This window comes from Equus quagga, chromosome 7 (genome assembly GCF_021613505.1).
Source record: "Equus quagga isolate Etosha38 chromosome 7, UCLA_HA_Equagga_1.0, whole genome shotgun sequence".
NCBI classification, from domain to species: Eukaryota; Metazoa; Chordata; class Mammalia; order Perissodactyla; family Equidae; genus Equus; species Equus quagga.
The window spans coordinates 129,527,223-129,552,340 of NC_060273.1; the positions used below are offsets into that span (position 1 = coordinate 129,527,223).

At 45.1% G+C, this 25,118-nt stretch overlaps 1 protein-coding gene and 1 pseudogene across 7 annotated transcripts in view; one reads left to right on the forward strand and one right to left on the reverse strand.

Moving 5' to 3' along the window:
- PDE8B (phosphodiesterase 8B) overlaps nucleotides 1–25,118 on the reverse strand; it is a 214,354-nt gene that overhangs the window by 40,595 nt on the left and 148,641 nt on the right. For all 7 annotated transcript variants that reach the window (XM_046666114.1, XM_046666113.1, XM_046666115.1 and 4 more), the window contains exons 9-10: nucleotides 23,972–24,060; nucleotides 21,816–21,876 (exon numbers count right to left, since the gene is read on the reverse strand). In XM_046666114.1, the coding sequence (XP_046522070.1) occupies nucleotides 21,816–21,876; nucleotides 23,972–24,060 (150 nt within the window). The remainder of the gene's footprint in view (nucleotides 1–21,815; nucleotides 21,877–23,971; nucleotides 24,061–25,118) is intronic.
- LOC124241860 (60S ribosomal protein L23a-like) lies at nucleotides 8,075–8,549 on the forward strand (annotated as a pseudogene).

Sequence of the window (25,118 nt, forward strand, 5' to 3'; positions counted from 1 at the left end):
CAAAAGGAGGCAAGGCTTTTTTCCTTTCTTTTTTATGGAAAGACACTTGTTTTGTGTTTTCTTGGGAAACCAAATGTTAACATCCCGTCTTCTTTGTAAGTTTACAAACAGCAGTCAATATTGTTAAAAAAAAAAAAACTCGTGAAAGGTCTTTCTTCCTAGCAGTTTACCCTGCCACTCCAGTAGAAGCTGCTGAGTCAAGAGGCCCCACGGCACCTGGAACCCCCAGTCAACCGTTAGCTTCTGCCTCCGCAGGGTCTGCTCTGGGCCTGACTGGGCGCCATCCACTGGCACAGAAGTTCCGAATGGATGCCCTACACTGAAGGGCCCTTGCCGTCAACCAGAAGCTGCTAGTCACGAGCAAGCCTTTAGAACCCTGAAGACCCCAGTAGTTTTGATTAGATATTTTAAAGGTGCTACAGTTTTAATGCCAATTTAAATTCCTAATCCAGAAAACAGCTCTGGAGCCACTGCTCAAATAATGCCCTCTGAGAGTGAACTGATTTATTGAAAGGTGAGGCAACGCAAGCAGGGGCCCAAGCCCACACCCCAAGGGCCTGCCAGGTGTCCCACGCAGGCCCTCTGTTCCGTCACCCGGGAGGCCGCGGGCCACAGCCAGGAAGTCCCCAAGCACAGGTGTGGACTGTCCTCTGCTGGCTCTACTTACGCCTCAGCCTGGCCAAGTGGCATGGCTCACGTCCCCAGAGCAGCAACTCTGAGGGGCTCAGGTCCCCCACAGTGCTCTGTCACTGGGTTTCTCTGGGGGACACTGTCCCTTCACCCCCACTGTGCTATCCAGGGCTATGATGTGGATGTACCCCTTACCTGGAACGTTCACCCAGAGCATCGTGGTTCTGCGGCTAAGGGGGCAGCCACTTTGCTGCCTTGCCAGGGGCCCACAGACACAGAGAGAAACAAGACTTGGTGTTTCGGCCCTAGAGCCACAAAGATGATGAATTATTGAGAATGATTTCTTAAAACATAGACATTCTAATGGCCTAAAGGGTGCTGGGTGAAGTTTTCAAATTTTAATTGAAACAGAAAACTAAATAAATCCCATCCACATCATTACTTCCCCTGCCAGGTCTCACAGCCATGAAACATTAATGGGGAAGAGAAATGGAAAAAAATACTGTCAGCTGAAACGGATAGCAGGGCTTGGGATGGAGACCACGGGATGCATTTTTATTGCATGTGTCCCAACTCTCACTGTAATCAGGAAGTGAAGGGGCTCAGGTCAGGCCTGCAGATGGAGGAGCTCCCGTGCCTGGAACCGATGCAAGGGAGACGGACAGCTGCGCAGGACACCACCCCCTAATCGGGGAGTGCCCCGTGTGCCAGGCTCTGTGTGAGGTGCTGGCTGAGACAGGCAGGGTCCCCATCATCACCTGTTCACAGAGCCAGCAGGGACAGCGGCTTTTCCCACTCAGCCTTCTCTTGGGCCAGTGCTTGTTTCAGAAGCCCCTCCTGCCAACTTGCTGACCTCAAGAGTCCGTGATATGCTCCATGCTCCCTAGGCCAGACTTGACCTGGGGACAAGTAGACACAGGAGCCACTACTGCAACCCAATGCCACAGCCTCTCTCCCCCTTGGTGCAAACATTCACTCAACAGACATTTTCTGTGTGCCCCCGTGGGTGAGGGCCAGGCCCAGGAGGGAGATGCAAAGATGATGAAGACCTGGTCCCACCCCTGGCGGTTCCATGTGGCCTGGCCCTCCCAGCACGAATTATACACAGGCAATCCTTCTGTTCACCTGCCCTTGCACGGTTCTTTCATCAAACCACACTCCTGTCCCCTATACGACGTCCAGCAGGAAACTTCCCTAGGCTAACCTAATCGATCACACAGACCCAAACCCCTCAGAAGCTTCTCTCTGTAGCCTGGTGGTTCTTGACCTTGACAGCACCCTGGAATCCCCCGGGGAGCTCTTAGAAGTCATCATGCCCAGCGGTACCCCAGACCCATTCCATCAGAGACCCTGGGGCCCAGACACCACTGTAATTTTCTTTAACTCACCAGGTGACTCCACAGGCAGCCAGGGCTGAGACCCACTGCGTTAGCCTCTCACATCTCACCTTTCAGCACAAGTGCTTGTGGGCGCTGCTGGTCCCCAGCACCAGTGGGTAGATGGGAACCTTCCTCCCGTGGGGACTGCCTTGCTCCATCAGGTCCAGTGTTCCTTACGGGTCACAACCTGCTTGTTAGGACACTGCCTTTTACTTCCTTTGTAACTGCAGGGCCAATGCTCTATAATGAGGTCCTTAAATTCATTTGGCACTTCTAATGATCTGAAACCCTCTCACAAACCCCTTCTAGACTCAAAGCCGCCTGAGAGCAGGCTGCACCTGTGGTTTCTCCACATCATACTGTAGTTCTGGTTCCTGCTTGGAATGAAAGACCTCAACAGGAACCTGTGGAACGGATGGCACCAGCTGACAACCAGCCCTTCGTTTCCTTCCCTCTTATCCACAGGTACATATGTCACCCCCGTGCAGCCTCCCATTCCCCAGCCACCTTGTTTGATTAAGATAATAAGGGAAAGTGTCATTTAACCCGCTCCTTACAATGGGATTGTGGGTTTAGGGATGGGGTGGTCGCAAAGATGAGGAAATGCATGCCTTCTTCAGCCTCCTGGAGCTGGGCCCTGAAATCCCAACCAGGAACTCGGCCTCCAGTAAACCCAAGTGGGAAGCTGACTGCAAGAGTCAGATTTCTCCACAGTGGGGCAGAGCAACTTTAACAGAGAATGTTCCACATTCTTTCTCCTCCTCATTTCTTTTTCCAGCAATGGCACTGGAGGAGATCATACTTTTTGGAATTTTGTTCTTAGAGATTATTTAAATGAGGCATCACATAAGTGAAGCCAGAAGCTTGAATAATATCCTCAGAGATGAGCACTTCTCTGACTACAGTGAACAAAAAGCCCTTTAGGCAAAGGGGCTGGTGTCACCATGGTTGGGTTTTAAGTTTTGATTGGCTGTATACCTCCAAAATATGATGGAAAGATGAATATTGAAATGCTGCAGTTAGACGTGACAATACTCAAAGTACGTTACTGCATGCCTAACGAGCACGCGGCCACCATGAGGAGCTCCAGCGACCTTCACAAGGAGCGGAGGTCCCAGGCTCCGGCTTTTCCCAAGAGAGGCCCAAGGCTCCTCTGCAGATAGTTCGCTACCTCACCCTCTTAGCCTTCTACTCAGACCCCCAAACACCTCTTCTAACTTCCTTTCATGGCGCATCAAATGCACACATAAACTTGATCTCATTTGCAGACGGAGGCCAGACTGTGGCAGGGAGCACATGGCATGATTTACTTCAGTCCACACACCCACCAGAATGGCTCCGGACCTGGACACACCTAGAGCAGGGCACAGACTGCCACAGGAAGCCAGGCAAAGGCAGGTGCGCAGCTGAGAGACTGGGCCCCAACTTGGCCTTCAGCTCAATCTCCCTGAGTCTACAGCACATCAAGGGGTCCAGCCAAGCCTGGCCACTCTTGCTTCTCCTGGTTACCTTTTCACTTCTGCCTGAGATTCTTCTCCCCACAAGGATAAATTCTACCCCACTTCAGTCAACACTTCCTCCATGAAGTTGTCCCCCAGCTTCCCAAGTAAGGGTAGCCTTTCTTTCATGCTTACTGCTCACAATACACACCTGTATTCTTTTTATGACCACATTGCCAACTACTTGAATAGTCTGAATCCTGGTTCTGCCACATATCACTGTGTGAAACACGGACAGGCTTGTTAATGATTCCAAGCCTTAGTTTCCTGGTTCATAAAATGGGGATCCTAGTATCCACCTCCTGGAGTTGCCGTGAGGGTTACAAGAGTTAATGTATGACACGCATGTACAGAATAAGGGATACAAGGTGTTCAATACCTGGTACATCTTATTATGATTATTAAAGCATATGATCCTCGACAAACTCCACTTGTATTTACTGAGTTCAGTAGCATCAGTGGGAGATGAGGATGCAGGGCATGCCACATGATGCTGCCCTTGATAAGCTGGGTCCAGTGTGGGAGGTGATAAACGCACTCTGTAGGTGAGAGGAGGACAGAGTGGTCAGGGGAAAAGCACAGAGGAGAAACATGACCTGGGTCAGGTAAACAGGAGCTCTGCAGGAGGACAGGAGGAAGGAGGAAGCCAGAGAGAGGGAGCAGTAAGCACAATGCCCAAAGGCATGAAGAAGCCTGGTGTGCTTAGGGAACTATGAAGAGCTTGGTGTGGCCAGAGCCAAGCAGCAGTGAATGAGGTGAAGAGTAGGCAGAAGCAGGAGGATCCCAGAGCGCTCGGTGTGCTCCTAAAAGACATCTACAAATTCGTTTTTAAATGATGATGAGCCATTGGGGAGTCCTTTAGAATGAGGACTATGGACTGGAGGGTGTGCTGGTATAGATTTAACAACCAGATCACTGAAAAATGCATAGATATCCATACCTAAGTTTATTATAAATTTTACTGATGAAAAGTACAGGTCAGTAAACTACGGCCCAGGGATTTCATAAATATAATTTTATTATAGCATAGCCTTGCCAATTCATTTACACATCATCTGTGGCTGCTTTCCTGCTACAATAGCAGAGCCAAGTAGTTGTGACAGAGACCGTAGGGCCTGAAATATTTACTATCTGGCCCTTTAATAAAAAAATTGCCAACTTGATATAAAGGGTGTCTAGCACACAGTTTCTAAATAATACTAAAATATAAAAATACCCTTTATCATAAATTCTATATAGCCAATTGATTCTCACAAAATGCTTTTGTTGACTTTGTGTGGAATTCTTGTATGAGCAGCCTGTCTATGGTTGCCACTGATGAATGAGTGGAGTTTCGACATGAATGTGAGGTGATATTTTCACTTACATTAAGTGATAAGAGTAAAATAACAGATGCACAGGAACTCCACTCATATGTTAATGATGTGAGCAACTTCTTTGTTGAATCATATAATAGTTTTTGAATACTGGAGGGACATTTCTTCCATTTTTTGTATTATTCACCATGAAACTGTTACAGACTTGCTGTACATTTAAATTTAATCTGTATTATTAACATTTTCTCCATCACTTGCTTAAGTCTAGAAAATCAACCAAAAAATAAGTCCTGGGAACTTTTAGGTTCAAGATGGTGACACAGGAGGCTCCTGAACTCACCTCTTCCCACAGACACCCTGAATCTACAACCGCATATGAATCAGTTCCCTCTGAAAGAAATTCAGAAACCAGTTGAGCGACTCCTACACATCAGGTAAGTGAGGAAAAAACCCCACATCAAAGCGGGTAGAAGAGGCTAAGAAACAATCTTGCCGTAAATCCCACTCCTGGCTGGGCAACACACAATCGGGAGGGAACTCACAACTCCCAGATTCTCCCCAAGGAGCAAAGGGTTTGGACCCCACATCTGGCACCTCAACTTTTAGGACTTCCACTTGAGAGACAGACCCCCAAAACATCTTTGAAAACCAGTGGGGCTTGAGTCCACAGACCCACAAGGCTGTAGGGAACTAACAGACAGTACTTAAAGGGCTCACACAGACTCACTATGGCTAACCCCAGGCCAAAAGGGAGTGGCATGATATATTCAAAGTGCTGAAAGAAAAAAACCATCAAGCAAGAATCCTCTACCTGGCAGAGCTGTCCTTCAGAATTGGTGGAGAGATAAAGAGTTTTCCACACAAGCAAAAGCTAAAGAAGTTCATCACTACTAGACCTGCCTTACAAGATATGTTAAAGGGACTTCTTTAAGGTGAAACAAAAAGGTGCTAATTAGTAACAGGAAAACATATGAAAGTATAAATCTCACTGTTAAAAGTAAACATATAGTAAAATACAAAATAATGTAGAAGCGGTGGGTTAATCACTTATAAAGCTACTATGAAAGTTGAAAGACAAAAGTATTAAAAATAACTAACATTACAATAATTTGTTAATGGATACACAAGATAAAAAGATGCAAATTGTGATGTAAAAAACATAAAATGTGGGAGGAGAGAGTAAAAGTGTAGAGCTTTAGAATGCATTTGAACTTAAGTTGTTATCAACTTAAAATAGACTGTTGTAAGATATTATATGTAAGCCTCACGGTAACCACAAGGCAATAACCTAAAGTAGATACACAAAAGGTAAAGAGAAAGGAATCTAAGCATACCACTACAGAAAAGCATCAAATCACAAAGGAGGAGAACAAGAGAAGAAGAAAGGAATAAAGGAATTACAAAATAGCCAGAAGACAATAAACAAAATGGCAGGAAGTCCATACCCATAAATAAATACCTCAAATGTAAATGGACTAAATTCTCTAATCAAAAGACACAGAGTGGCTGAATGGATAAAAAAACAAGACCCAACTATATGCTTCCTACAAGAGACTTCAGCTTTAAGGACACATATTGACTTAGAGTAAAGGGATGGAAAAAGACATCCCATGCAAATGGAAACCAAAAGAAAGTTGGGATAGCTATACTTATATCAGACAAAACAGACTTTAAGACAAAGACTATATTAAAAGACAAAGAAGAGCATTATATAATGATAAAGGGGTCAATCCAACAACAAGATATAACATTTATAATTAGTTATGCACTCAACATAGGAACATCTGAATATATAAAGCAAATATTAAAAGACCTACAGGGAGAAATAGACAGCAATACAATAATAGGAGAGGACTCCAATATCTCACTTTCATCAGCGGATAGAGCATCAGACAGAAAATTAATAAGAAACACTGGATTTAAATGACATATTAGACCGGATGGACTTAACAGACATTTACAGAACATTCCATCCAAAAGCAGCAGAATACACATTCTTCTCAAGTGCACATGGAACATTCTCCAAGAGAGATCATATGTTAGGTCACAAAACAAATCCTAATGAATTTAAAAAGATTGAAATCATACCACACATCTTTTCCAACCACAACGCTATGAAACTAGAAAACAATTACAAGAAGAAAACTGGAAAATTTACAAATATGTGGAGATTGAACAACATGCCCTGGAACAACCAATGGGTCAAAGAAAAAAGAATTTAAAAATATCTTGAGACAAATTAAAATAAAACAAAGCAAAACCTACAGGATGCAGCAAAAGCACTTCTAAGCGGGAATTTTATAGCAATAAACACCTACGTTAAGAAACAAGAAAGATCTCAAATAAACAACATAACTTATACTTAAAGGAACTAGAAAAGAACAACAAACGAAGCCCAAAGTTAGTAGAAAGAAGGAAATAAAGATCAGAGCAAAAGTAGTGAAATAGAGACTAAAAAGAAAATAGAAAAGACCAATGAAACTAACAGCTGGTTTTTTTAAAAACATAAACAAAATAAACCTTTAACCAGACTCACCAAGAAGAGAGAAGACTCAAATATATAAAATCAGAAATGAACAAGGAGACATTACAACTGATAGCAGAGAAATACAAAGGATCATGAGGGATTATTAGGAACAATTATACACCTATTGGCTGAACAATCTAGACAGAACAACCTAGAAAAAATGGATAAATTCCTAGAAACATACAACCTACCAAGACTGAATCATGAAGAAATAGAAAATCTGAGCAGATGAATTACTATTAAGGAGATTGAATCAGTAATGAAAAACCTCTCAACAAAGCAAAGCCCAGGACAAGAAAGTGTCACTGGTGAATTCTAGCAAATATTTAAAGAAGAATTAATGTCAAACTCTTCCAAAAAACTGAAGAGGAGAGAACACTCCCAAACTCATTTTACAAGGCCAGCATTACCCTGATACGAAAGCCAGACAAGAACACTACCAGAAAAAAGAACTGCAGGCCAACATCCCTGATGAACCTAGATCCCAGAACCCTCAACAAAATATTAGCAAACTGAATTCAACAGCATATTGAGAGGATCATACACCATGATCAAGTGGGATTTATCCCTGGGAGGGAAGGATGATTCAACATTTGCAAATCAATGTGATATACCACATTAACAAAATGAAGGATAAAAATCATATGACCATCTCAATAGATGCGGAAAAACTTCCGACAAAATTCAACATCCATTCATGACAAAAACTCTGAACAAACTGTCATGAAGATGTTATGGAAAGCAAAGAAGGAAGTCCCCATCCCTCCCAAAGATGAAGCCAAAGTAAAGGCATGGAAGCCCAAGAAAGCAGTTCTGAAAGAAATCCACAGCCAGAAAGAAAAAGATCCACACATCACCCATCTTCCGGCAGCTCAAGACACTGTGACACCAAAGGCAGGCCAAACATCGTCAGAAAAGCACCTCCAGGAGAAACAAGCTTGATCATTATGCCATCAAGTTCCCCCTGACCACCAAGTCAGCCATGAAGAAGATGGAAGACAACACAATAGTGTTTGTTGTGTATGTCAAGGCCAACAAGCACCGTATCAAACAGGCCGTGAAGAAGCTCTGTAACAGTGATGTGGCCAAAGTCAACACCCTGATCAGGCCTGATGGAGAGAAGAAGATATGCGCATATGTTCAAGTGGCACCAGACTATGATGCTTTGGATGTTGCCAACAAAATTGGGATCATCTAAACTGAGTCCAGCTGGCTAATTCTAAGTATAAATTTTTTCACCATAAAAATAAAAACTCTTAACAAAGTGGGTATAGAGGGAATGTACTTTAATATAATAAATGCCATATATGACAAGTGCACAGCTAATATCATCCCAATGGTGAAAAACCGAAAGCTTTTCCTCTATCACCAGGAACATGAGAAGGATGTCCACTCTTGCCACTTTTATTCAACTTAGTACTGGAACTAAGCAGTACGGCAAGAAAAAAAAAGGCATCCAAACTGTAAATAAAGAAGTAAAACTATATGAAGATGATATAATCTCATATATAGAAAACCCTAAAGACTCCACCAAAAACTGTTATAACTAATAAACAAATTCAGTCAAGTTGTAGTTTACAAAATTGATATACAAAAATCAGTTGCATTTCTATACACTAATGACAAACTATTAGATGGAGAAATTAAGAAGACAATCCCATTTACAACTATATCAAGAAGAATAAAAATACCTAGGAACAAATTTAACCAAGGAGGTGAAAGAGCTTTACACTGAAAACTAAAGAAATTGAGGAAGACACAAATAAATAGAAAGATATTCCATGCTCATGAATTGGAAGAATTAATATTGTTAAAATGTCCACACTACCCAAAGCAATCTACAGATTCAATGCAACTCCTATCAAAATTCCAATGGCATTTTTCACAGAATAGAACCATTTCTTGATTTTAAATTATATTACAAAGCTATAGTATTGAAAACAGTATGGTATTAAAATACAAATAGACACATAGATCAACAGAACTGAATAGAGAGCCCAAAAATAAACTCATACATATACAGTCAATTAATGTACAACAAAGGAGCCAAGACTATAAAATGAGAAAAGGACAGTCTCTTTAACAAATGGTAGGAAAACTGGACAGCCACATGCAAAAGAATGAAACTGGACCACTACCTTACCCCATACACAAAAATCAACTCAAAATGGACTAAAGACTTGAGTGTAAGACCTGAACATAAAAATCCTAGAAGAAAACATACAGGAAAAGCTCCTTGACATTGGTCTTGGTGATGATGACTTTTTTGATTTGACACCAAAAGCAAAGGCAAGAAAAGGAAAAATAAATAAATGGGACCACATTCAACTAAAAAGCTTTTGCACGGCAAAAGCAACCATTGACAAAATGAAAAGGCAACCTACCAAATGGAAGAAAATATTTGCAAACCATATATCTGATAAGGGATTAATACCTAAAAATACATAAAGAACTCACATGACCCAAGAGCAAAAAAACAAACCCAATTGAAAAACGGGCAGCGCACCTGAATAAACATTTTTCCAAAGAAGATATACAGATGGCCAAGAGGTATATGAAAATGTGCTGAACATCACTAATCATTAGGGAAATACAAATCAAAACCACAATGAGATATCACCTTACTGTTAGAATGGCTATTATCAAAAAGACAAGAAATAACAAGTGTTGACGAGGGTGTGGAGCAATGACTCTCGTGCACTGTTGGTGGGAATGGAAATTGGTGCAGCCACTCTGGAAAACAGTATGGCGGTTCCTCAGAAAAGTAAAAATAGAACTACCATATGATCCAGCTATTCCACTTCTGGGTATTTAACTGAAGGAAATGAAATCACTATCTCAAAAAGATATGTTCATTGTAGTCTTATTTACAATAGCCAAGACATGGAAACAACCTATGTGTCCATGCATGGATGAATAGATAAAGAAAATGTGGTATACACACACACACACACACACACACACACACACACACTGGAACATTATTCAGCCGTAGAAAAGAAGAAAATCCTGCCATTAGTGACAACATAGATGGACCTCGAGGGCATTATGCTAAGTGAAATGTCAGACAAAGAAAGAAAAATACTGTATTATCTCACTTGCGGGTCAAATCTAAAAATAAAAGAGCTCATAGATAGAACAGATTGATGGTTGCCAGAGGCAGGGGGTGAGTGGTGAGCATAACGGGCGAAGGTGATCAAAAGATACAAACTTCCAGTTTTAAGATAAATAAGTCCTGGGGATGTAATGTACAGTATAGTCACTATAGTTAACAATGCAGTATTGCATATCTGAAAGTTCCTAAGAGAGTACATCTTAAATGTTCTCATCACAAGAAAAAAATTTGTGTAGCGCTTGATGTTAACTAAACTTACTGTGGAGACCATTTTGCAATGTATACAAATATCAAACCACTATGTTGTACACCTACCACAATGCTATATGTCAATTATATCTCAATTTTAAAAAATATGAGCCAATGCAGATATACTGTGATCTAGATTCAATCACAAATATGGATTAAAAAATTTTGGTTTTTATCCACATAAGCCCTCTTTCCTGATCATATTTTCCTACAATGAATTTCTCTGTTCAGAATTTGCGATGTGTTTATGATGTTATAGAATGAATTTTAAAACAAATAGCACACATATAAATATAAATTAAACTGGTTGGAGGGGGAGGGTTTGTCCGTTTATTGTCTGTGTTCACTAGAATGGTATTAAGAAGAAAAGTTAAAATAATAAACTAAAGATGTTTTGTTTTTTTAAAAAAGTCCTGATTTGTAGCATTTGCTGATTTCCTTGGTCTAAAAATACTCCCAGTCTGGCTGTTGGAAGCTCCCAACATGATGTCGCCAAATGTGGAGCTGGGAAGACGTGCACGGCAGCACAACTTTCTATGCTATTTCCACCATAGGGATAAAACAAATGTAAATAACCTCAAGAGCAGGGATAATAGAAAATGTAGTAACACACTTAAGTGATGGATTTTGAGTACCTACTACCTATTTGAAAATTTATTTAATCGCATGCTCCTATAAATTTTTAATAATGCCTGTTTTAACAATTGGCTCACAAAATTCCAGAAAATTAAACAATGAGCTCCCCTGAGCCTGTGTGGGCTGGTGCCAGCACAGAGGTAAATGGAGGCACGGGGAGCAGTTAGGAGGCAAGTGTGTCACCGACTAGTTACCCCAAGGAACTCAAGGGTGGGTTTGGATATTTTAACTGTTTTTCCAAATTGTTTTTTTCCTTTCCTTGTGTTAAGGAGATGCAATCACCAACCTCCCTGAACCAGACCAGGCCTCACCATGAGAGCTACGCCTATGACCTTTGTCTCATCTTTAATGCTAAGATCTCTCCAGGAGGAGCTGGGCCTTCTTACCGTAACGTGCAGTGTATGGGGAAGCATGTTTCCAACTGAGCCTGCACAAGCAAACACCCACCTCTCCCTTTGGAATATTCATTCCCCATCCAAAATCAAAGGGCCCTGCTCCCCTTTGTTTGGGGACGCCATGACTTTGGAAATGATTCCACATGGTCTCCTATTTGCCACAAATACACTTTACTTTCTGAGACAACTACTTCTGGTGGAGAGTCTGATTTAACTTGCCAGGAGGGAACCCACTTTGGTTCGGTGACAAGTGCAGAACATAATGCAGGTCATAATGGGATGAAATGAAGTGAGAGTGGGGTGGAGAACAGGGCATGAAGTCAAGAGTCGTTAGGAAGACACAATCTCCAGAACGAAGTGGCTTCTAGGGACTCAGGAAAGCAAGGATGCTGAGGGTGGTTCCCAGGTTTAGGATGGAGGTGACTGAGTGGATGGGGGGTCCCACTAGCCAAGCCACGGAATTCAGCAGGAGCAGATGTGGGGAGAAACATGGTGGCCTCAGCCTCATCCTTCCTGGTGTCTTCCACGGGGCCAGAGTGCCCAGGGGCAAAGGCTGCTCCTTGAATGAACGAATGCTCGGCTTGGGCTGATCACACAACCCGAACAGAAAAGTTCTCAATGTGAATTAATTCCTTCTGAGGAGTCAGCCACCAACTGTTGCTTTAAAAAAAGAAAAACTTCCTGATAGTGCTACGACCCACAAATTGCATAAAAATTGGTAAGTAAGTAAAACTTTAACATGTCGGGTCTAAGGTAATGTGACAGTCTCTTGGCTCAGTTAGTATGAGTCTCCACGGTGAGCAGAATCTTGCAATAGTCTGAAGGACACAGATCATACAAAAATGCAGTCTTCAGAATTTTAGTTAAAGTTAGGGGGAAAAAATCCCTCCTCCCCACAAGCCAGCATAGTATCTCCTCTTGAAATCTTAGTTGTCTTAACTGTGTCCGAGATAAAGAAAGAACATCGATTTTAAAGAAATAGCTCAACTCTGTTTACTGTTCGTTACCGAACCTCTTACTTTTCTTAAGTCCCACTGATTTTTCTCCATGTTTAGGGCTCCAGTACTGAGCCTCCACTGGCTGGGGCTCCCCCTGGAGCAGGTTATTACTGATGAGCAGGCGCAAAAGGGTTACCCCAGAGGGAGACCTGATTTCCAGCTCAGACTTACACCTCCTTCCCTCTGTTTTCCCATCTCCCACCTCCCACCTGTCTCCACCAGGGGCTAAGTGCCTTATGAAAACCTACAGGCGTGGCAGAGGACAGGATGAAAGACTCAGGAGGGCATAGGAACCCCATCACTGTGCAGGGCAGACAACCCCGAGCCTGCGGGCCACGAAGGGTGGGCTTCTCTGCCAGGGTGAGGGGCACCTGGGTCTACCTGAATGAGGCAGCCTCCTCCCCACCGTGCTCAGTGTAGGTGCACGTGCCCGGAATGTTCTCAGTTTACCTCCCCCTTGTCAGCCAGGTGACTCTCTCTCAGCTTCACACCCCAAGGGCCTCATGAAGCCTGTCGTGACCAGCTACGGCAGCCACCCCCAACACCAGGCATGAAGTCGCGTCTCTCTCTCCTCTGAGCTAAGACTTTCCCACGCGTCGAATCCTAGCGCTGAATTCTCAGTGTCCCTGCCTGTCCCCTGTTCCCTGCCGTGAGCTCCTACTTGTCTGTTCCCTCAGATACGCAGCAGGTACTCCATTCACGTCTGCTCAGGGTTTGGCTGTTGAAATGCGGTTTCTCAGGAAAAAATGCAGTTTTGCAATATCGGGGGCCTTTCTTTAAATAGCTTCGTGTAAATATGTACTAAAGCTAAATGGAAAAATTGCGTTTACTCAGTGGCTTTACCAAATACATCAACAAATATTTGGGGCACCTCCTGTGAGTAAAGTACAGATGAACATCATAGTACTATACTGATGACATAAAAGAGAGTTCTAATGAACAGACACCTCCAGGGAGAATCAAGGTCACGCTTTCAGCTGCAATGTCCTTTTTGTCCAACTTCCTTTTAAGAAGTCACACTTGGACATGTACCTTGGGAGAATATGGCAAATAGACTCCACCGGAGTACGTGAGACATATATTGGCTACATATAGATCAAAACTCTACAAGTAATAACAACTGGGGACGGACAGAAGCTGCACCTCGAATTTCCTATGCTTTCCAAAGGTTATTTCGTTCAGGAGTAAAAATCAGTATTTAGAACAATTTCCTGATGTCTTGTGTCTACTGGGCACAGCCAGTGGGGTCCCTGCCCGAAGGTGAGAACTGACCCCAAGCAGTGTACGGTTAAGGGTCTGATGGGTGATGCAGGAAAGAAGTGTCATCGTCACCTCACCTCGGGGGAGACACGGCTGGCAGGTTCAGGAAGACTTCTCTGAAGGAGGAGAAGCTGAGTTCAGTCCTGAAGGACAAGGAAGTTGCAAAGGGTCCATATCACTCAAGAACCATGTGACGGATCCCAAACATCGGGAATTTAGGACAAACTGAAAACTTGTTGTTATCACTAGGGATAGGTAATGAAGAGAAACCGGCAGCCGGTCCTACGTGCCTCTCTCTGCTCGTGCCCTGCACCAGCCTCTCTTCTCGGTGTCACAGAGAAGGCCATGAGATAGTGGACTGCCTTAGTACTGGGGACACTGTTCTGCCGCATGGTAGAGGAGAAGTCCGAAAATCACAAAAAGGCCAATCAGCTAAGCCAGATGCCAGGAAGGAAAGGATGTGGGGAAGAGAACTTGGCAAATGTGTGAGAGCGGAGGCCTAGGGGCAGTGAAGGGCAAGGACACACCCAGAAGCCAGGCTGGGGCTGGGGAACAGGAATGGGCTGGGGGCAGCTGGTGGGAACCTGTCAGAGGACGTGGTGCCTTGGGCTCCCAGCTGTCTACCCACGAGCTCTAGACAGTGAGAGCAAACTTTTGCCATGGTTTGAGAACTAATAAAAGGTGCCCCCACATCTCCCCAAACAAAAATGTTCTCTAAAGGTGGGCTTAAATGCCATCAGTATCCTCCGGCCAGGGTGAAAGCACTGCTAGGGGGCTGGGGAAGGGCTTACAGCCTCTTCGCCTGGGGGCTCAGTAAGTCTGCAGCCGACTCACGGGCAGAAACTAGACTACTATGTGCACAGCTGGTTGGCATCCTCTATGGCCTGTGAAAGGGCACGGAGAACCGGACACGTGGTGCGATTTGGCAGCGGAGGGAAGGGCCAGACCAGCTCTGTCCAACAGAAATATCGCGTGAGCCACAGCTGCAAACCACATATATAATTTTATATTTTCTAGTAGCCACGTTACAAAGTAAAAAGAAACAGGCAAAATTACTTTTAATCATTACTTTTTTTCACATAATTACTTTTAAGCACTACTTTTCTTCACATAATTATTTTTAAGCACAATACGTGCAAGATGCTATCATTTCAACAAGTCCTCAGTATGAGACTGAGATAGTTTTTATGAGATAATTTACATTCTTTTTCACACTAAGTCTCTGAAATCTAGTATGTGGTTTATTCGTAGAGCATCCCAACTCAACGAGCCACATTGCAGTCTGGCCATGCAGGTCCAGGGCACGGCTGGAGGTGAGCTGGGGGTCCTCCGCAAGGCACGGTCCTGAGCAGCTGGGTCAGGGTCCTCACACTCGGGAGGGGGAGGCCGGAGGGCCAGAAGTGAAAACAATCTTTTCGGACCATATTTTACCCAGAACAGACCCTGCTCACGAACCAATGATCCAAGTTCATGGTGCCAGAGTCTTGAAGGCATTCATCTTGTCCAGTAGCTCTTAAACTTCAGAGGGAATCAGAACCACCTGGAGGGCTTGTTAAAACAGATTTCCCAGGCCCACGCCTGGAGTTTCTGATTCTGTAGGTCTGATTTGGCAATTTTAACAAATTCTTGGGTTTGCTGCTGGTTCTGGGAACCACTCTTGGAGAACCACTGATCCAGCCTAAGCTCTAGTTAATGAGTGACCTTCCCAGACAGCTTTTCCTACTGAGTGTTCAGTCTACTTCTATTTGATTACCACCCGTGGTGGTAAACTCACTACCCACTAAAGCTACCAACTTTGGTCAATTCTAGTCATTCTTTCCTGTATTGAACCTAATCTGATCCCTTAAAACTTCCCACTGCCTTTGCCTTCCAGGCCCAGTCCCTCCTTCCCCACAGGCAGCCTTCACAAACCTTAAGACCTGTTCCCCCCCTTCTTACTCCCTAACACCTTACACCCTTTGTTCTTGTTTTGGGCACTTCTGACAGTCTTAGTCTTATGCATTATTGTTACAGTAAAGTTCTTTTTTTCTTCATCTTTATAGCAATTTCAATATAATATAGCTTACTATAAAAACAAAATGAACGCACCCCAAAAAGTTTATCTCAAAGCAAGATTTCATCATTGCAAACTGGGCCAGTTCAGTCCCCCCTTCTGCCTTATATTCCCAAATAAGGTACATATGTGAAGTACTTTAAAGCAGTGACCCCAAACACCTGTCCCCAGACTGACATCAGTCCAGGACAACACTTGCGCCTGTCTGCAGTGGGTGAAACGAGATTTCCACCAGGCCAAACCTGTTCCAGTCAGACAGCTATTCTCCATTCAGAGATTATGTCCTTCCCGTTTTTCCCATGACGGCGACAGCCTTGCTGTCACGAAATGAGGGTGAGGAGGTGGTCAATAGATTCCAAAGGCAGGACCCTCTGCTTTCTAGCTCTGCAAAGCCCTGTGCAAAATCCAGGTCAGATTGGTGTCCCTTGGCTCTTAACTAGCCTCTCTCTTGGAACCTTGATGGACCAGGACGCTTCCTCTGAGCCTGGCCACGCCCTTCCCCTGCAACACCCCGGGGGATCTTCTGTGGAGTGGCTCATTGGTGAGCTGTGCTCCCTCACCTCACAAGAAAACCACCTGCACCTCCCCGAGGCTTCTCCCTGGCCATGTGTCGTCCCTTTGTGGGAAGAGGAACAGGTGACCATACCCGACAGACACCACCCCATTGGCTGCAGCCCCACTCTCTCGCCTCCTAGCCTGGCCTCCCACACTTTCTCCAGGGCTCCAAGGCCGCCGCTGGCTCGCTGGCTTTTAGGAGTGCAGTGCTCCTGTATTCTCACGCCAAGGCTGGGAGGAGAAGGTGAGAATGGGGGATGCACTGCGACCAGGCTGGGAGTGGGCATTGCAGCGGTAGCAGTAAGGCCCCTCCACTTTGACCAGGCCAGCTCAAGAGGAGGCGGGGTACCGTCCAGATCCTGGAAGTGCCCCTTCAGGGGCAAGTCCGCCTCTTGGACCACGGCTGCAGGTCCCTGCCAGTCCACACTTCGAGCCACACCTTTAGATTTGGATCCAGACCTTGGGAAAAGGCAGCAGCCTAGGTCCCCTGTCTTCATGGATACAAAAGGGGTTGAGATGGGCTCTGAGCCAGGTACAGGGTCACCATGAAGGCAAAGGGCACCCAAAGACGAGTGGGCACGCACAGTGGGGGGCCTCTGGGAAGTCCGGTCAGACCGCCCCTTGGCTAAGAAAGTGGGAGACCCAGGAAGGAAAGTTGTCTTCTAGACCAGGGGTTGGCAAACTCTGTGAAGGGCTGGAGAACAAGCACTTCAGGCTCTGCAGGCCCTGTGGGCTCTGCTGCACCCCTGGCCTCTGCCGGTATAGGTGAAGGCAGCCAGAGGCACACACAACAGCGGTGTGGCTGTGCTCCAACAAGGCTGCATTGCAACAGGCCACGTCTGCCTGTGGGTTGCAGTCTGTTGCCCTTCGTCCCGGGTGACACTGAAGACATCCTAGCCGGGCTCCGCAGGCCCTGCGTTTGCGCTTCTCCAGCGCTCGGTTCCCCTGCCCTGTGCTCGGTTCCCCTGCCCTGCGCTCTGCCCTAGAAATGCATCCTGTTCATCTGTCTGTGGCGTCCACGGCTTCTGGGGTGGACACTTTATGTCCTGGTGCCAGCACAGAAGAGGTGTCTCATACATATCTGGGGAGAAAGTGTGTGCATAGTGTGGGGGGAGACGGTGTTTACCGCAGACAAACCCCACTGAGCATGTCCAGCCTCTTGGCAAAAAGCTACAGGGTTCACACGGGAAACAGATCTTTGCTGACGACGAGCACGACCAGCAGACAGCAGCCTGGCCAGCAGTCTCATTCCCTGTGAAAATGCAAACCCACGGGTGGATTCTGACGTCAGGGCTAAACCCCAGAGAGCAGCGCCGCCAGGACCGCCTGCAGACAGGCTGCTCCCCCCGCGGGGGCCCTTCCCGTCACAAACCCATCACCACTCACTCCAGCCTCCGGCGAGGAGGAGAAAAACACTGTGCTAGCCAGAGATATAAAAATCCTTTGTTACTGGAAAATCTAAGTGTCTCTCTAGGCCTGTGCAGCACCATTAGGTGACGTCAATGGCTCAGGGTATCTGCGCTCCGTGCTTCCACTCTTCTCAGAACTGCAGCTAATTCATGGCAGTAAAGATGTTTCTATTTAGAGCCTCAGAGAAGAAGAGGTGGCCCCTCGATTCTGCGTCCCTAAGACCTGTGCGAAGGGCCTGCCTGCTTTCCCTGTGACGCAGGAAAAGTGTACAGGTGACATTCGATTCCACTCAAGCTGAGCAACAGCTTGAGGGCCTACTATGCGCCAAGCAGCATGGGCACATAGATGCAAGCACAGCCTGGTGAACCCGCTGGGGAGGAGAGGGCACTGAGGCACAAATAGCCATGAGAATGGTGGGGGTGACACACAGCAAAGAAGCTCCTTGGGGGGCTTGAGGAGGATGAGACTCGATGTCTCGGGCTGGACGGTGAAGGACTGGTAGAATGTGGGCACATGGGGTTGCAGGGAGACTGGGGTTCCATTCACTGAGTGAGAAGGAGGAAGGAGGGGAAGCAAGGTCAGGTGGGGGGGCTGTGCTTGATCTGTCCCTTGAACTGTATTTGGCGCTTTTCTGGCAGGAGCACCTCCGAGCCAAGCGGGCCTGCGTCTGCATGTGGCGGCACAGCCCCCATGGGCCGGCCTGCCCTGCCTGGCTTCAGCAGTTTGTCTCTGAAGAGCCACCAGGATTTCCGGCGCCCTCCCTCCACCCATGTCACCTGTCACGTAGGCCTCATTCTTCCTCCTGGGGTGTCTAAACTCCGCGGTTGAGAGAATTTCTTTCCTATGAAAGTCATTTCCTTTCCTTTCCCAGAGGTCTCCAAGGACTTGATTGCCTGTGAGACTTTATGGTATTAGCTGAAAATTTCCTGATTTCAGATGAAATTCTCAGTGCTGAAGGAGGCATTTTATGTTGAACTAAATCTTAGGAAAAAGCACAGAATTGCTCCAGCTATTTCAGAATATTTTTCTAGAATAGCCAAATCAATTTTGAGAAAGAAGAACAAAGCTGGAGGTATCGCACTTCCTAATTTCAAACTATCTTACAAAGCTATAGTAATCAAAACAGTATGGTATTGGCATTAAAATAGACACATAGATCAGTGGAGCAGAAGAGAGAGCCCAGAAATAAACCCACATATATACAGTCAACTAATCTATGACAAAGGAGGCAAGAATATATAATGGGGGAAAGACAGTCTCTTCAACAAGTGGTGCTGGGAAAACTGGACAGTCACATGCAAAAGAATGAAACTGCACACTCTCTTACACCACACATAAAAATTAACTCTAAATGGAGTAATGGAACTGAATGTAAGACCTGAAACCATAAAAATCCTAGAAGAAAACATCGATGGTAAGCTCCCTGACATTGGTCTTGGCAATGATTTTTTTGGATTTGATATCAAAAGCACAGGCAACAAAGCGAAAATAAACAAGTGAGGCTACATCAAACTAAAAAGCTCCTGCACGGCAAAGGAAACCACCAACAAAATGCAAAGGCAATGCACCAAAGGGGAGAAATTATTTGCAAATCATCCATCTGCTAAGGGGTTGGTTAACTTCCAAAATATATAAAGAACTCATACAACTCAATAGCAAAAAAAAAACAATTAAAAAATGGGCAGAGGATCTGAACATTTCCCAAAGAAGACATACAGATGGCCAACAGGTACATGAAAGGTGCTCGACATCACTAATCATCAGGGAAATGCAAGTCAAAACCACAATGAGGTATCACCTCACACCTGTTAGAATGGCTACTATAAAAAGACAAAAAATAACAATGTTGGCGAGGATGTGGAGAAAAGGGAACCCTTGTGCACTGTTGGTGGGATGTACATTGGTGCAGCCACTGTGGAAAACAGTATGGTGATGCCTCGAAAAAATAGGGGCTAGCCCCGTGGCTGAGTGGTTAAGTTCACACACTCTGCTTTGGTGGCTCCGGGTTCACTGGTTCAGATCCTGGGCGTGGACTTACACACCACTCATCAAGCCATGGTGTGGTGGCATCCCACATAGAAGAACTAGAATGACCTACAACTAGGATATACAACTATGTACTGGAGCTTTGGGGAGAAAAAAAATTAAAAATAGAACTACCATATGATCCAGTAATTCCACTTCTGGGTATTTAGCCACAGGAAGTGAAACACCAACTTGAAAAGATATATGCACCCCCTTGTTCACTGTAGCATTATTTACAACAGCCAAGACATGGAAACAACCTAAGTATCTGTCAACAGATGAATGGATTAAAAAAGATATGGTAGACACACACACACACACACACACACACACACACACACACACACACACAGTGGAATACTATTCAGCCATAAAAAAGAATGAAATGTTGCCATTTGTGACAACATGGATGGACCCTTGAGGGAATTATGTTAAATGAAATAAATCAGATAAAGACAAATACTGTATGAAATCACTTATAGGTGTAACCTAAAACAAAAACCCTTACTTACAGATACAGAGAACAGACTAGTGGTTGCCAGAGGTGGGAGAGGAAGGTGAGGGATGCACAAAATGGGTGAAGGGGATCAAAAGGCACAAACTTCTGATTATAAGATAAATAAGTCCTGGGGATGTAATGCACAGCATGGTGACTATAGTTAATAACACTGTATTGAATATTTGAAAGTTGCTAAGAGAATAGATCTTAAAAGTTCTCATCACAAGAAAAAATTTGTAGCTGTGTGGTGATGAATGTTAACTAGACTTATTACAGTGATCATTTCTCAATATATACAAATATTGAATAACTATTAAAAAAAAAAAGCACACGGACAGGGATCGCTTCGATGGACTGAGACACCCACTGAAGTCTTGTATACTCAGCCCCACTTCCCCTCTGGGAGCCGCCTTCTCACTGGGAGGAGCTTAGGCTCCTTGGGTCCCGTCCTCCCCCAGTTTACTCCCTGCCTGGCCAGGCTTCGCCTTCTGAGCCCACACTTCACATCTCCCACATGTTCCACTAAAATGGATTATGCCCCAAAGCCCTTCATACCGTTCAGAGAAATTGTCCCTTCTTTCAAATCTTCATCTAAGTCAAAGGTCATATTTTGTATGCTTTCAAAAACAGATCATTGCAGGATCATGTTTGTTGAGTACTTTTTCATCAACAAACTTTAAAGCATGAAGTGAAAATACACATAACCCAGTATTAAAAGTCTAAATCACAAAGAAAAATACCAATACCAATGTTGCTCTCTATGACAAAATTATCTGACAAAGTTCTTAAATATAGCAACTTATTAAAATTCTGTTACTTCAGAAGACAACACTCAAATGTATTGTTCCGCACGATGTAACGGTACAAAAAAAAAATCGCAGTACTAATTCTGGACTGATTCTTGTTTTTGGTATGAATTTCTAGGGGTGAAATGCTCAAACACATACACACTTTTCATTTGTCTAAGAAATCAAGATAGAAAAGTAGAAAGTTTTTTATTTGGAGGAAGAATTCCATGCTCTCATAAAATACATTCGTCTCGAGTTGCTCAGGCACGAGCTGAATGCTAAGTGGCGTGCATCAGTAATGAAGGCGCGCAGGCCTGCCAGAGAGTTTTTTTCACTATTTGTCAAAGGAGCCCAGTTTTGCCATAAACCTTCTTAATTGTCAGCTACAGTAAGATACGGAGAGAGATGAGCAGAGAATAGTGGCGAGAATGCAAGGCGCGGTCAAGCTGACAAAGCACAAGAAGCAAGCCAGACACCGTACCTGCTTGTTATTGTCGGTGGTGCAACACAGTTTCTTGAGGGAGACAAAATGCCTAATTTTCCTAATAACATAAATAATCAGTTATTAGTGAGTCAGATATGAGATGATTCAACAAATCAGCAAATGAAAACATCAACAGCATCTTCTTAAAGCAAAACTCCAGGGTCCATCCGAGGGCAGATTTAAAATTCAAACCAAACCCAACCTACAGAGACCGCATGTTTCCCACAGAGCCCACACAAGACCTCAGAAACCGGCTTCCCTTCTAGTCACGAGCGGGCTCAGGAACACTTCCCTAATGGGCGTTTCATTTTGTAACTGACCCCTGAAGATTGCTCTTCAATATCTTCAGTGATAGGATGAAATGCTACTCTACAGAAAATTGGTTTTAATTCTGCTAACACTAATAATTTTACAGCTTATATAAAAAGCAAAGACTCATTTGGACAATGACCAAATTTCGTGGTTGCTGTCTTTATATTTAATATTCCATATTTTTTCACAGCACGGTCATCATAATTATGACATTTTTCAGGCAGAGGAAAATCCTCTTATTTCAAGGTCATGGACAGAATCCTCAAACAGTCTTGGTCATTACCACTAAGGAGACCAGCCAAAGACAACAGGTGCCTTGGCTCTCCACAAAAATCAGCTCAAGGTAGATTCTCTACTGAGAGTGAAGCCAGGAATTCCAGGGGGCTGTTAGATTTTATAGGAATGAGTCCCTTTCTCCCTCTGGTTCGGTTTTCTCTGGAGGACTCTGAAGAGCACATAGAAAATACTGGTTATTTTGTAATGAGCTTCACTAAACGGGAAGAGGTAAAAATTTCCCTACTTCCGATGAGAATTTCCTCTGATAGCCCAATGCCTACAATTGGGGAAAAAATAACACTGGAAACTGTGTCTGGACAAAAGGACTTCTCTCTCTTATCTGCAAAATCAGAAAGATCAGAAAAAATCATTCTGACAGAAATTACCGGGCAGTCACGTGTCTCCCCTGCCTTGGTTACCTAACGATTCTGGTCACACGCAAAGTGAACCTTGACTTAAGTTTTCTGAGAAGACAGTCTAAGGATGATGATGACAACACTGTGACAGCCATCGTGACCTCTGAGCACTGACCACTGGAGGTAACGGCCATGCGGAGGCCTTTGTGCTCAGAAGGAGGGCCCGGTGGCCTCTTCCCGTGCTCCTGACCCCTGCCAGGGCCCGCCAAAACCCCACCACCCAGGGTGAAGCGCAGTGGCAGCAAATACGAGGCAGTGGTCTTTGAACTAGGCAGGGAACAATTTCAAAGCTAACCATACAAGTAAAATCGGAGGGGAAACAACCTACAGGCCCTTTGGTGACTTTATGGAATGCCTCGTTTTCCCGTCACATGACCATCTGCCAAGAAACTCAGGCGGTCCTAAGAGTCACAGACAGGACTCTCCTCTTCCAGTTACTGGCATGACAATCGCCACCTTTTCTTTTTCTAAGACGTCACACCAGGGCGTGTGTCCCTTGTAAGCCCGAACTATGGTGTTGACCTTCGGGCTGTTTTACAAAGGCTCCTCAGGGACGTGCCGTTAGGGGATCCTGTTTGGCTTCATAAACCTTTTCATAAACGTTAACTGGGAGAAGGAAAAAGAATTGCATATTTACTCTTTCTCTCCACAAATGAATAGGCTTCTCTGCTCAGCGGAGATTAAATGGAATCAGATCACTCCACTTTTGGTCAGACACACCTTTCTCTCTGTAACCAGGACCTCCAGGGCACCCCCCTGTGGAACAGCCCGGAGCCAGAACTCAGGAGAGAAGGTCGGCTCCAGTGCAGGGCTGTGGTGAGGGAGCCCTTTGCTTTGTTGTTGTTTTGAAGGGGGAAGGCCTAGAAGTTGGGCCCCTTCCGAGGGTGGTGGGGACAGCAGAACCACAGACAATCAGGAGGAGGCGGGCAGCTGGGGGATGCTTCGGAAAGCCCACAAGCAGGAGGAGAGATGGGGAGGGAAAGCCACATCTGGGCTTGTTGCTGGCCCCACGGAGGTGTGTGGGTATACACCACATACAGCCCAAGCCTACTGCGTTTGTGGGTCTAATGTTTACACCGACATTTTGATACGCAAACCCAGTGCCCACATGGGCCCTTCAACGGAGAGAGTTCAAGAGTTTGCTCTCACCCTCCTTGGCCAATCACTGGGGTGATCTTCACGTGCTGTTGGATGCTGTCCCCGGATTTCCGTCTGGCATAGTAAACCCCCTGCCACTCCTACATGGAAAAGAGAGCTCTTAAAGTCCTCTGTCGAGGGTTACAGCTGCTCCTACAGAGGGTCTTATCAGGTTGAGCAATAAAGTCCCCACAGGCTTTCATTCCACAGAACACTGCTCTATTGTTGCACCCGCTGTGACACTATGTAAGGCTCAGGGTCACCATGCGCAAAAACCACAAGACCAACGGGTCTATCCCAAGGCTGCCCCTCCTGGGTCCCAGGACACTCTACGAGTGTGGGGTGTTCCTGCTCTCAGCCCTATGGCTGTAATGGCACAAGGTCAAGGGATTCTTCTGAGGTTTTTCTCAAAATCTTCACAACCACCTGTGAGCATGGTATTATCATCCTTAATTTACAGATGGGTAAACTGAGGCTCAGAGAGTCTAACTAGCTTGCCCACATTAGGAAGTGGAAGACCTGGCTATAAATTCATGTCTCTTAACTCTCCTTGAAGCCCGTCATCCCTCTACCATCCTATGGGGCCTCCAGCCAAGACTTGTCTGGGGTTCATCTGGCTCCTGGCAGTTTCCAGGATGAGGCAAAAGGGATGCAAAGATTCCTGCTGTCTCTGGACCCTGGGGAACTGGTGGAATGAGAGCCTGGAGACCTCGAGGGGGAACCTGGGGCGCCTCCCCTACTTCTGGGAGTAGTGACATCAGAGCCTCTTCTTGCCCCTCTCTCACACCGGATGGCTGCCTGGCGTGCGTGTTGGGGTTACCAGGTGTGAGGCAGCATTCCGCAAATTTTTGTGGAGTACTTGACAGTGTCCTGTTTCCTTTTCAGTCTCACTGCCCTATTTTTTTAAAATCAATTTTGGCCATCATATATAACCCAAACTTATTTTATTCCGTAAAATGGCCCCCCCCCCATTAAATGAAGACAATGCTTATTGAACTACTTCACATCAGAGAAAGCAAGACGGAAGAGATAACATGTGAGAAAGCATTCTGAATGCTTAAAAGAAAATGCACAGGCCGCTCCAGCCAAGAGCAGTACTCCCCCAGAGGGGAGGCCTGAGGGCACTGACACCATCGCCTGCATCCACCAGGATGAGGTG